The 13833-nt window shown below is 35.6% G+C and overlaps 1 protein-coding gene across 1 annotated transcript in view; it reads left to right on the top strand.

Annotated features, from left to right (window-relative positions):
- Positions 1-13833, top strand: part of DOCK2 (dedicator of cytokinesis 2) — a 188001-nt gene that overhangs the window by 43585 nt on the left and 130583 nt on the right. Inside the window, exons 24-25 of the mRNA XM_074155774.1 lie at positions 7023-7093; positions 7756-7862. Coding sequence (XP_074011875.1) covers positions 7023-7093; positions 7756-7862 — 178 coding nt within the window. The remainder of the gene's footprint in view (positions 1-7022; positions 7094-7755; positions 7863-13833) is intronic.

The following is a 13833-nucleotide window of genomic DNA, read 5'->3' as shown; positions in this document are numbered from 1 at the left end:
GTAAATCTGCATCAGCTACTCTAAGTTTTCTTTTTAGCTGAAACGTTTCATGGCGGATCTGAGATACTGGTTCATATCATGACTTATGCTGTTGTCCCCACTACTGATGACTCACACAGACGTGTTTCTGAAAGAAACCTACCAAGAGGTTGCTTTACATATAGCATTAATAATTCTGCATTATTGTTATAAAATTCCAGTAGTAGAGGCATGCAGTGAGAATTGTCCCACTGTAGTTTAGCAGCTGCTGCTGCTGCTGGAAATAAGTTTACTGGGGAGAAAAAATTAAAAAAAAAAAGAAAAAAGCCACTCCATCACAACCTCCATAGGCACATCAGTCATGATAGCTTTCACAATGGACAGTATGTTTTTCTGTGCCTATTTGGAGGAGACTTCAGTTATGATACTTGAGACTCCTGCTCTAGTAGCAGGATATAAGTTGTCCATAACAGGCCAGAAAAATTGAGATAATTTCTGTATTAGATTAGATGGTTAGGCAGAAGGAGGTAGAAATAAATTCATTAGCTCTGCCTAAAACCAACACTTATTTCCCTCCCCACAGTTCCCATATTAAGTTTTGGGATGACTGTGATAGATGATGTAGTAGTACAAAGGTAACTTTGAAGCGTAAGGGATGGGTGGTTATTTAGAGATATTACAAACACACAGGACTCCATAGGTGTTATACTTTGCATACCCAGACAGGAAACTTCACAGAGTCTATTGGAAAAATAGAGAAATAATCAGAATATCAAAACAGCCTTAAATCTGTCACATTTGAAATTATCACTGATATGACTTAAAGTGGAACACAGATTGATAAGATCAATTGAATGAGTTTAAGTGGATTACACTGTGAAGATATCAGAGAAGAAAGTTTTAGGAGCCCTGAAGAAAGTTAAAGTAATTGGGTTTCTCAGGATATTGAAATTTGAGATGAATTAGTTTGCAGAGCCTTGGAATGTGAATTCTTAGTTCTTATTTCACCGTTGGTTGTCCAAATACCTATGAGGTTTAGCTTTAGAAGATTTAAAATAGTATTTTAGAAACCCGAAATGTCTGTTGGTCTCTGCTAATGATATTTTTTTTTTTTTTTTTCAAACTTGGAACTCAGTGTTTTAGTCAGTATTAAATTCCCAGTCATTTCTACTGATAGCAATCATACTCAGACTTGTGTTGAATATTAATTCAGTCAGGAAAAGATTGTTTATAAAACTACATGTCATATGAAACAGCCTGGTCAGTGCCAGAAGCACTTTATTGTTTCAATTTTATATTGTTTCAATTTAACTTTATCTTCTGAGTGTAATCTTATTTCCTAATCTGTAACATGCTCCATAAGTATACAAAAAGTTAAAAATCTAGCTTTTCAATCTTTTGTTCTAAAGCTGGCTGAAGTGGATAGATGCTTTGATTTATTTTACTGCCCAGTCGTTGAGAAGGGTAGATATCTGGTTCTGTTTTGCAGTACATTTTATATAAGCTTTGAACAGCTGAAGATTGAAGTGTTAATTTATTGTTGGTGAACTGGAAATTTACATGTAAATCCAAATTAGCTTTTTTTTTTTTTACTGCAGGAATTGGTGAAGTTAGCTCTTTTGTTTAAAGATACAGACAGAATGCTTCTCAGCCTCAGCATTTTACTACAATTAGGATTATAATTTCAATATCCTAACTTTGCTGATGTTTGAAAGCAACCATATGAGCTAGAGAGTGACCTATTTTTTGGGTCCTGGGATGTTATTTGTCAAGAGATTGTCCCTTGTAGGTGAGATTGGGAATGTTATGAATTCACTACAAGTATCAGTGTGCACGTGCAGGGTAAGGGTTCCTCCTTTTAAGAAACTTTTCACATTTTTTTTCTTGTAATTATTTCAAACAATCATTTCACAACTGTCATGATACTGACTTAACGGTGGTGGCACTGATCTTCCTGGATATTAGAGTTAAACCTGTTTTCATTTATTTTGGCAGGGATGATGTTACAGCTCTGTTTAATTTATCATTAAATACATATGCTTCCCTGTAGCCATTGTGGATGAATTTTTGTAGTTTTAGAGATAGTTTTTACTAAAGTGTGTTTCTGAGAATGGACTTCTTGAAATCTGGAAACTTGAAAATAAATTTCCAACACCTGCAAATAGTTTTTTCAAGGGAGAATCTGGGGATAAGGGAGAGAAGAGATGTGTTAGTACCTTCTTTCCTTTCTCTTAACTCTCAGAGAAAAAAAAACATTATTTTTCTGAAGATGTTTTGTCTGTGTAAATCGACCTATGTTTTTGGGAGTAAAATCTGATTAATTATTTTAAAATTTCAGACTATGTGTTTTTATAAGGTCATACTGTTGATGTCTAATTTGTAGTCTGCATGTGACATTTCATTGTCAAGCTTGTGCTCTCAACCTTAAATAACAAATCAAGCCGCAGCTTCTTTTCCAGAAACTCTTCTGTCCCCTGATTGACACATCACATTTGACCTACAGATGGTCTTGTCTGTTGCAAATGTCAGCTGTACCCAGCTTGCTGCCAGGCACTGATTTTAGAAAGTAGTTCTCCCAAATCAATGCGTGTTTTTGGAAACCTTATATGACATGTTCTCAAGGTCATGGAAATATAAAAGAAAGAAATTGTCTGTGGCATTGAAAAATACACAAACAATGTAATATAAAGATGCTACCCTTCTCCTCTCGTTCTTTCCCACACATTTTTGACCCATCCATACTGCTGTAGAAGATTCTAAGAACATAAAACTGTAGAGAGATGCAGAGATTGCTTATGAGAGAATAAGGCTAGAAAGGTGCTGCCAGTGATGCTTTCATTGTGGTGTACAGTAGGGAATGGCATGATAACTTGTTAGAGTTGCCTTGATAGCAAATAAAATTAGACTAAGAAACAATGTGTCAATGATTTCTTAGAATGTTCTTTTCATCTCATGGGTGCTTACATTATACCTAACTCGTGAAATTCAATATTGCAAAAGAGGGCAACTAAGAAAACAAGCTTGATCAGGAGTAAAGGTTAAAATAAATTTAACAGTATATTGTATATGTAAGAAATAATTTTCTGCAATGCTGTGGGTTTATCTGTATCCCATTTAAAAAATTAATCTCTAAAGTCTGAAGAATGCAGAACATCTTGTACTGCTCACTAGGAGATTTTTATGACTTCATTAAGGACCATGCTCAATTGTGTCCATAGTGCATCATTTGAAGGAATTATTGCAAATGAAACTTGGGAGTTTAAAAGAATGCAAGGGATATATTTGTTATTATACTTCAGTTGGTACTACAGATCTGCAGAGAAGTGGTAGCTATAGCATTCCCATTTCCTTCCTCGTACAAGTACAGAACAGGGAATATGTGGGCAGGCAGATGACAGCAGACAGCACAATAGACCAAATGTCAGTGGAGTGCTGCTTGAAATACTTTGTGGCCACTAGTGGTGCTATCCTTTATCAAACATCTTTCACAGTAACTGGGAATTGGTGTAAAATGAAATTTGGATGCTGCAATTGTACAGTATCTTCATATAATATTTATTGCATGAAGAGCAAGGAACAACACATTGCTGAAGTAGAACTGGGGCTAAGGTGAGTTTCTAGACCACAACAGGTATTTGTACAGGTGTTTTAAATAGCTCCAGTTCACAGTCTTGTTATTTAAAAAAAAAAAACCAAACAAAACTTTTTCCCCCAACCTATTTCAAGGACCTAACAATGGCTAGAAGATACAATCTTTTTGTTGAAGTGGCAGAAGCTTTTAAACACTCCTTTTACCTTCCCAGGATTGTGTATGAATGTAGGGATGAGATCTGCAGAGGAATGACTTTATCTGAAAGCATCTTAAGCCAACATTGAGCCAGTTTGAAATACTGCATACACCCTTGTTGCAGGCTAAAAAATTCTTTCTTTTTGAAACAATACCTGAATAGTTCTTTTTTTTGCTTGTTTATTTAAAAATTGCCTGGTACAGTGGAAGCTCATAGAAATATATAGAAATATATTCAACTCATGCATTTGCAATACTCGTTCATAAAGTTTTTGTTTAGACTAATCTTTGTATGATAGTTCAAATGATTCCTGTTGTTTGGAAACAAGGTATAAAATCTCAGAAAAAGTGAATTCTAATAGTTTGTTAGAGGTTTTATCATGTTTTGTGGGTGAGATTCAGTGACTTGTTGACTTTATGCAATATGGTTCTGACATATCTATACATTGAATTAGAATTCACTGCACAGGAGCCAAAATTAGTTGTTTTTTCTGGTCTGATACCATTTCAGCGTTGCTTACCCTTTTTATTTTCAGTTAGGAAAGGGGTGAAAGTGGTAAAAGAAATTTAAATTGGTCTGTTTTAAAAGCATAGGCATATGGTAGTATGATTTCTTACCTGTTTATTCAGTTTTATAAAAATCCAGACCAGTTTGGCTTTGCATCAGGTGGAGCACTCAGTTGATGCAGCATTGCCATAGTATACCAGTACTTTTTTCCAGTTCCTGGTTTATGATTCAGTTACAGCTCTTGGTAGGGCTTCTGCTGTTGGGAGAATTGGTCCTGTGAGTTTTTGTGGACTCCAGGCAGTTCTCCAGATTTTTTTTGTTGTTGTTGTGTAGGTTTATGTAGGATGAACATTGGTTCTCATGATTCAAGAAGGCTTTAGGGACTTGACTTGCAAACTCCTCTTGAGTTTCTTCTGCAGGAGAGGAGCATTTAGCTTAGTGGTTAAAACATGAGAATCCCTTGTGACATATAGCCATATGTGTATTTATTAGCAAGGTGTAGCTTTTTGCTCTGTCGTACTTAAATCATCGACTTCTGTTTCTTTGTAGAAACTATCAAATCCCTTTACAGCAGTGGTTTCTGAAACCTGGTGTGAGAGATGGAACCTGATTTTCTAATATTATTTTGAGAGCATGTAACTGTGAAACCTGGAGTGTTTTCACTTAAAAACAATGCTACTCCTATTTCTAGGCAAACATAAGTAGTCAAGAACTTACCTAGATGAGTGCAGTGTAGAACACTTTCTGATAATTTTTTGAATTAGTAGCTTACGCTAGGGGTAAATAATTTGTTTTACCCTACTGTAACTTAAATTACCTTATGCTAAATTTAAGAGACATAAGTAGGCAAGAATTGTGTTCCATTGGTACCAGGTTTACAGTCTTTTTAGAATTCTTATCATATGTAGCAGTAGCTCATAATTAAAAATCACATTTGCTTATATTTAATTCAGTTTATCCCTTATTGTAGTTTAAAATATGTGCAGACTTCAGGGGCTAGTGGAAACGTACTTCTGTTGGGGCTTTTAAAATTCATTTGGGTTTTGCACTTTGCCAGTGTAAAACGGGAACTGTTATCTTTACTGTTTTGTTACAGTCCCTATAAACAAATGAGATATAGCAACAGTTACTCCTGTTTTCAAGGTGGGCAATATACTCCACTATTCTGAGTGAAAAGAAATTGTGCAATTTCAGCATGTATTAATTGGATTTGTTTAATCAGTCCTGTAGCATACACCATATTACCTTGAAGAAAAAATGTTAAGCATCTGTGTAATGCTTAGTTTTGGGATTTGTATTAATTTTCTTACTAACCCAGGATGTATCATGAGTGGAACAGGCCTATTATGAAAAATAGAGCTATATCAGTAATAGAATTTCACATTACTGTAACCTTATTTTCAGCAAAGTGTTAGTAGAAATTTATACCTTAAAATTTCACAATGAAGTAAAGCTGTTATTGCCTTTGTAATTCTTGTCATCTGGACCAAGAAGAGGCTAGTCAAACTAAGACATTGTAAATTGATTCTCTTTACTGTTGTAGGATTTATAGCAGCATGCAAATGTAATTGATATGATTACATCTATTTTCATTTTTAAGTTCATAATGGCAGCAGAGATAAACTATAGCTTTTTGCTGAGAATTCTTGCACAATAACAAAAAATTGGTGCTGTGGTCATATTTTGAGATAGGCAAGAAAACATTCTGGTTTTCATCTGGAATAAGAATAGAGACAACAGCTAATTTGTTTTAGATAAATAACTATCCCTAGATGTTATTTCTTTTAGCAATCGGTCATTGCACAGCATCCTTACACAGATTTGAACTTCCATGAAAGGGCTCTACTGTAGGTGACCTATTGAAATAGGAAGAAGAGGGGAAGAAAGAGACTGATTTCCTCCTTCAGATCTGCATCAGTATGGCCAGATTCTCCTTTTTGAAAAATTATTTAGTTTACCAAAAATACTTTCAAAACCATGGAGTCTATTTTTGCTTGGGATTTATTACAGCTGTCAGCCAAGCAGTATGTCATATCCTTTTGGATATGCAAAGTATTTGAGAAATACAAGCTTGTTAGTGGAAAGATAAGTCACAGGTCATTTTATGAACATAAAAATCATTGTAAGCAGCTCTTAATATCTAAAGCATAAGTATAGAAATGAGTGCAGCAAGTGTTAAATATGTTTAACGTTTTTGCTTTTTAGTGCAAGTTTTGTTGCTATGAGTGCTTTCAAAAGGTATTATAGAGGCTAAATACTTTCAACCTAAAAAGGGACTTTATGACAGAGTACTGCAAGTTAGTCTTTAAGGATGTAGCCTTAAACGTTAGTGATGATTTTGAGCCTGAAAATTACCTGCTTAATTATTCTTGTCCGTGTAAGAATAGTAACATGTGCCTTTTTCTTACCCTTGTCATCTTTTAAGGTTTGATTATTCCACTGTGCTGTCAAAATATACCTTAGAAATTGACAGGATAAGATAAACCATGAGATAGCTTAGGTGCAGGTGGTTGGGTAGGGAGATGATGCTCCGTTTAATCTGTTCCAAAAGTGTAGCTTTGGAGTGGATAGATGACTGTTATCCTGATTTCTGCCTCCTGCATGGCACATTTCTGGGATGGATGATGAAGTCCAAATTAATCATTGTTTGGTTTGTGTGCACCTGTTTCAGTAGTGTGTTCTGTATTGTTTGTATGCTGTATAGGCAGATAAACCTACAAAATTAACACAATCTATATATCAATTCAGGTTGCTGCATTGAAGTACATCCCGTCAGTTCTTCATGATGTTGAAATGGTCTTTGATGCCAAGTTACTAAGGTGAGCTGCTTTTGAACGTTTAGTAGCTGTATCACATGGTGTATACAAGGTATTGCTGCTGTCAACAATCAATTCTTGATTGATCAGTTTAAGCCAACAAAGCTGTGCCAGTTCGTACTGATCAAGAGTGTGGTGGACCCCTGGGCACACTGTTTTAACAAGGAGCTCTCACCCTACTTACGTAATGACAGAATTCATGATGGCAGCCCGATACTCAAGCGGTAATTTGGTGAATAAAGTGGGCAAGTGGAACAATCTGTCTTTTTTTTCTCTTGCTCTCTGCTTGCCCCTCCCTTGAATAAACCCTATTCCAGAAAACCAAATGTGATTTTTGCAGTTTGAAATAAGATTTTTCTTTATTTATCAGACACAGATAAATTGCCTCTACCACACAAAAGTATCTTTATTCCATTGAAAACAACGGAAAGTAGTAAACATTTGTAAACATGGCCAAAATCTAGTTCATCCTCATCTTGTTTCTTTTGAAAGTTTTCTTTCTAACCTGCAACTGATCTCTTTTCAATGTTTGTGATGTGGTAAATAAATCTAAGTCTTAAAGAGAAATAAATGTTTAGAAAGATATGTTCTATTGTTCTTTCTGTCTTTATTTACACATGATGAATTCATCTGTATGGTATTTATGACTTTTCCTTTACATGCAGCCAACTCCTGTATGAATTTTACACTTGCATTCCACCAGTGAAACTACAGAAGCAGAAAGTGCAGTCCATGAAGGAAATAGTACGCAGCAACCTTTTTAAAAAACAAGGTAAATATAAAATGCCTTTAAGGCTTAAAATAAATAGGTGTGAAAATGTTGACTGACTTCTGTTTTGTGCAATTTATGTTTGAAATCGAGTAAAACTAATACTGAGAGAGTGTGAAAGCCAGAAGTCTGACCTCTGGAGCAGATTTGCTTCTTTCTACAAGGCGGCTATTGTGCAAAGCATGATCGCTAACTTACAACAGGTCTCAGAGGAACAGTTTTGTGTTTGGGTTTTTTTTCCTATGATATAACGGTTAGATGGATGGAGCTATATATACCTTTTTAACATATTCATAAGTTCTGTACTGGAATAGGAATATGAATTGAAACTTTGTGAACAGGTTTCATAACTGAGGGCCTATAGGTTTCATAACTATATAAGGCCGCTGCCTGGTGAGAGGAAAAAACTCCGATTGTGCTGTAGTAAAGCTCAACAGCTATACTGGACTATACTAAGTATCTCCATTTATCAGAATTATGATGTTTCTTAACCTTTATCAGATGCTTCGTGTCTTTCTCCACTCTGGGAACGCGAGTGATAAGTGGTACTGAAATGTCTTTATCGGCCTTCTGCTTAGTTTTCCTTCATATTACAACAGAAAGGGAATTTTTGCTTAAAGAGTCCTAGTAGAGAAGCCCTGTTTTACATGGTTGACTTCAGGTTAACTCTTAAGTGTTCTCTCTCCTCTTGTGTGGACTGGATGGCTTGCTTCTCTCTCAGCATCTTGCTGCTATCTAGAAGACCTCCAGAATTTTGAAAGGCTACTCACGTGGATGTCCATTTTGTCAGCATCTCAGTTTCTGACATTTCATAGATGATGATTCCAGAATGCTCCAGAAAAGAAAAGAGTGGTTTTTTGGATTCCAAAGAAGCTGTGATTATAGTCTGCTTAATGTGGTGCTCGTTTCATGTGTTTAACAGGCCTTTGCTTTAGCTACGATCTGTTAATGGAAAATATTCTGTAAAGCTTTTACAGCTTGCAGATAAATAATAATAATAGATTGCTGCTTGCTTATAAATGCAGCGTGTCTGATGTCTTGAAATATATAGCTAGTATATCATGGAAAATGCTACCCCAGGCTATGTTGTGAATTATAAAAAGGGTAAATGTTTTCTGCTTCTATATTTTTAAGGTAATAATGAATAATAAATTCTGCTAAGAGGATTTCTAATTCTAAGGAGCTTTAAAAAAAAAGGTGCCTTTTGTATACTGCTGACCAGATAATCAATGCATTTTAATTTTTCCCGGACAGGTAGATAGTGGATTAATTTAGTATTAAATTTATAAATTGAAAAATAAATGATGTCCAAAACCTGTCTGTGCTAACATCAAACACTTGTCAGCAAAACCAAGCAGCTGAGACTGTAAAGGCAGGATAGAATACGTAAATGATTTGTCAGCCTCGCTGTTTTGCTCTGGATCCTGTATATCACAATAGGTCATTGTGATCCAAACTTACACCAGTTAAAGTGTATGCATTTGATAATACCTAGAAATTAACAACTTGGCCCAGCTGGCCAAGAAGGCCAACAGCATCCTGACCTGTATCAGGAATAGGGTGACCAGCAGGACTGGGGCAGTGATTGTCCCCCTGTACTTGGCACTGGTGTGGACCCACCTCAAGTACTGTGTCCAGTTTTGGGCCACTCACTATTGGAGGGACTTTGAGGTGCTGGAGTGTGTCCAGAGAAGGGTAATGGATCTGGTGAGGGGTCTGGAGCACAAGTCTTACGAGGAGCAGCTGAAGGAGTTGGGGTTGTTCAGGTTGTTCAGAGAAAAGGAGGCTGGGGGGAGACCTTCTCACTCTCTACAACTCCCTGAAAGGAGGGTGTAGAGAGGTGGGCGTCACTCTCTTTTCTTAAATAACAAGTGATAGGACAAGAGGAAGTGGCCTCAAGTTGTGCCAGGGGAGGTTTAGATTGAATATTAGGAAAAATTTCTTTGCTGAAAGGGTTGTCAGTCATTAGAAGAGGCTGCCCAGGGAAGTGGTTGAGTCACCATCCCTGGAGGTATTTAAAAGACCTCTAGATGTGGTGCTGAGGAACATGGCTTAATGGTAGTTTGGCATCCTTTGGGTGATGCTTGTTATAACTTTCCTTTCACCCGACCTGCCTCTACATTACTAATGGCAGAAAATCAACCTTAGGGTAATCACAAGGTGTTTTCTATCTAACTGATATTTTGTGATTACTTGCATTTATGTTTTTTTTTCATATTCCTTGGATTTAACCTTCAAGTTGTAATTACCATAGGGGAAAGTTCACAACATGTTTAATGTAGGCACCAAAAAGTGTGGAAAGACCAATATACAGTTAAGTATCTCTGATATAGTAGTGTGAAATGTTTCTGCACTGTGCTATTGTAATACTGTGCGCAGTAATAGCAAACAAGTAATTTTTCTTGTACATTGCTGTGGTTTAAAATAGAAAATTCCAAAGATGCTTTTTGCTCTACGTTAAATACAATTGATTCTGAAATTAATTGGGTAGAGAACCACTCTGTTTGTAGGGTGTAAACAATGCCTGATTCATTACTCCAAGCAATGAGGTGGAAGGTAATTTACAAGAATGAAAGCATATGTAATGTATCACAAAATATGCTGCAGCATGATAATTAAGGTAAGATTGCCAACAGTATCATTAACTAAAGTTCATATTTATCTAGAACAGGTAGTATTTTTTTCTGCCATGAATATGGATTATGTTTAACTACATTGCTAATTACAATGAAGTCTATTAATTTGCGTGTGTTTCATATTACCATTTTTCCTTCAGGCTTTAGTATTTAGTCTCTTTCCATGTAGTTCATTACAGTTCCAGTTCAATTCATTTACTTCCATTCCCAATGGAATTGTCTTTATAATTTAATTGGGTTTCATATATTGGTATTTCTTTTCCATATTCACACGTTCACAGCATTTTCTGAGGAAGCAGACTTGTGAAAACATGAAAACGTGTTTTCAAAAAACAAGAAAAAAAACAGTGAAATTTGTTTTTAATAAATGTTACACATGAATCTGAAGTTGTAAGCCTTGAGGTTAAGCTGAATTTATAGGTGTGTATACCGAGGCATTCAAAAATTTTCACTGTAGACTGTCATGGAATAGAATGCTTTCATCAAATAAAGATGCTGGGTTCTGTTGACTGCTGCTGTAACTGATCTTCAAAAGCCCCACAGTGCTACAGCACTTTTACAAGCCTTTAAATTACATTGACAGATTTTTTTGAGGCATTGATTTCTTGTTCCCACTCTGTAACTGTAATATAGCTTAGAGGGGTTATGGTAGTTCAGGTATTGGTGTGGCTGAATGAAGACTGATGCTTTCAACTGCTTGTGCACTTCCCTCATAATGTTTAGGAACATTCTAAGAGGATGTGTGAGCTCATGCACAGACATTTGTCCAGTTTTGACTTCAAACAATATTATGTCCTTCTTATTCAGAGGACAAGAAATCCTAAACTTAATTTTTGACACTTTCCTTTTAGATCACTTGCAAATTCATTATTTTAAAATATCAGAGGAAAATAAATGGTTGTCGTGTCCTGTATAAGCACCCGTTATGGGATTTAAAAGTCTCATTTATAATGTTAGAAACTGTCTCCTGTCATTTATCTTTCCCTTTGTGTAGTGGGATGTGATGGATTATTCTCTGCCTCTTGTGAAATTCTCTATTGGACCTACCAAAGAAAACTTTTTGTTAGAATTGCTTCATTTCTTTGTAAAACTAGTTTTGATGCCTAACTGGATTTTTTTAGGAAACCTATTGCCAAAATTTCCTGACCATCTGTCCATTTTTGAGGGATCACCAGATGAAGACATCGTTGTTTAAAAATTACACAATTTTTCTTGTAGTGTTTCAGTGTTTACAGTATTTGGAGCTAGATTTTTATTCTAAGCTGACCGTGGCATATTCACTGGCATAATGCTGAAACTTGTATAGCAGTGTTTTATTGTTGCGAAATGAATATAAAATGCTTGAACATATGATAAAATGTGTATGTATGCACACTGCTGCTTTTGACTTTGTGTTCTCAAGGGATCCACTCCTGGTCAGGAATTTGTGCCATAGCAGAACACTGTGAGATCTACTCCAAAGAATAGAAACTCTTAAGTAGGTCACACAGATGGTCACTGGCAGGGATGGGAATAGAGTTTCAGTCTCTTGGCTTGAAATCCAGGTCCTCTGCTCACTACTGCATGTTCAGCATATGCAAACCACTTGCTGATTTTGGAAGAACAGCAGCAAGAGACATATGTTAGCAGTAGGGGTTAATTTGCCAGATGCCAGAAGAAGTGCTGAGACTACAGTAATTTTTTTTCCTGATTGCAGAACTCTCTCTATTGGGCTGTTGCTTGAACAAGATCGGTGCTTGCGCACACCCATAATTAGACTGGTTTCCTCATATTCGTGTGTTACTGAGTTTTACCTGTGAAATATTGTGGTGCTTTCATTTGACTGCTTGAAGAGTATTGGTAGTTCATGTGTTGGTGATCTAGAAGAGCACAGATTTAAGTCAGATCTGAGACTTATTCCTTAATAAGTAATGCACATATAAATGTGTTCTATATTTTTGAGGTGTAGCTGAGGAAAACTGTCAATAGGTCAGTCCTGTGCTATAAATATTGTATGCGTGTTAGTAATTACATGCAGGTTAAACTAAGGCATCTTTTCAATTACATTATTATCTTAAATACTGTAATATTAAATTTAAACATAACCAGTAAAATAAAGTGAAATAGCTGAACTTAATATAGCATATGTAATACAGTATGAAGTAAATGCAAATGGATTTGGTGATGTTATGTTTTTGTACAGTAGAGCCACAGCAATCTAAGATTGTTCTACCAGACTCTTTAATGAACTTCTCTGTCTTGAAAAAAACGCTAAGAGAATGACTTGTACTTTCATGTTCTTTGGAATTCTTCCTTCTAAAGGTTTGAATTTGTTACGTGGGCCATGATCTGTCAGTAAATGCCAGTTTCTGTTGTATAATGCCTATGTTTCACAAAGAATACAATGTTTGATTTTTATTTTTTTTTTCTTTTGAAGATCCAGCTGTAAGTCCATGTTGTGATTTTAGATTCGTGCAAGTCTGGGTCAAATTAGAAAAAATTAAGTGTTAAAATGGTGGCATACAATCAGCATCAAGTCTGTGCTCTCTTTTATGTAACCCAATTATAGATTTAGAAAAAAGTGTATTGTTTTTACCTTCAGGACCATTAAGAAAAAAGTTTAAAAAAAGTAGAAGGGACACTAATTTCTGATTGAGGATCTTTCACTTCAATTATTATTGCTGGAATTGAGTTACAGATATTGATTTTAACCGTTCTTGTAATCTTCGGTTGTGTTCCTACTGATACAAGTTCTTAAGCCAGAGTTTTGTTTTTAATTTTCTGTGATTGTTTTCCTGCACTATTTTCAACACAACTTCTCAACATTTAAAAATGTTTGAATGTAAGAGATTGTTAATGCATTTGACTGTCCCATTTTTACTTACTGGGAGAAAATAGAAAATACTCACTCTTCATAAACTCCTTTGTAATGGTTCTCTATTGAAACATAAAAATCTTTCCTGTGGATTCATTCTTGAATTTTGTCCTTAGGTTTGAAAAGATTAATTTAAGAAACACAGTTCTTAGTTTGTTGTTTTGTGGTTTTTTTTTCCTCCCTCCTTTTGTAATATGCAGTAGTGTTTTTAGGGATACATTACCTTTAAAACATCAGTTCAGATCCTGTACTTGTTTTTTGCCAGTTCTATTCCTCCAATATTTTTGTATGGATAAGGATAGCATGTGCATATCTGCATATGGTAGGTATTCATCTGCGTATGTTTGTGATGAACACATGTAGATTAAAGCCGTTACTTTATTGTGTTTCTGGAGGAGTAGGTGACATGCTAGATATTGCTACTGGTAACATTTTGTTAGACTTGAACCATTAAGGCAGGTGTTTTAGTTAATTTTTTTTAAAA

The sequence above is a fragment of the Numenius arquata genome, chromosome 11, assembly GCF_964106895.1.
Source record: "Numenius arquata chromosome 11, bNumArq3.hap1.1, whole genome shotgun sequence".
NCBI classification, from domain to species: domain Eukaryota; kingdom Metazoa; phylum Chordata; class Aves; order Charadriiformes; family Scolopacidae; genus Numenius; species Numenius arquata.
This window is presented reverse-complemented; position numbering and strand designations above follow the sequence as displayed.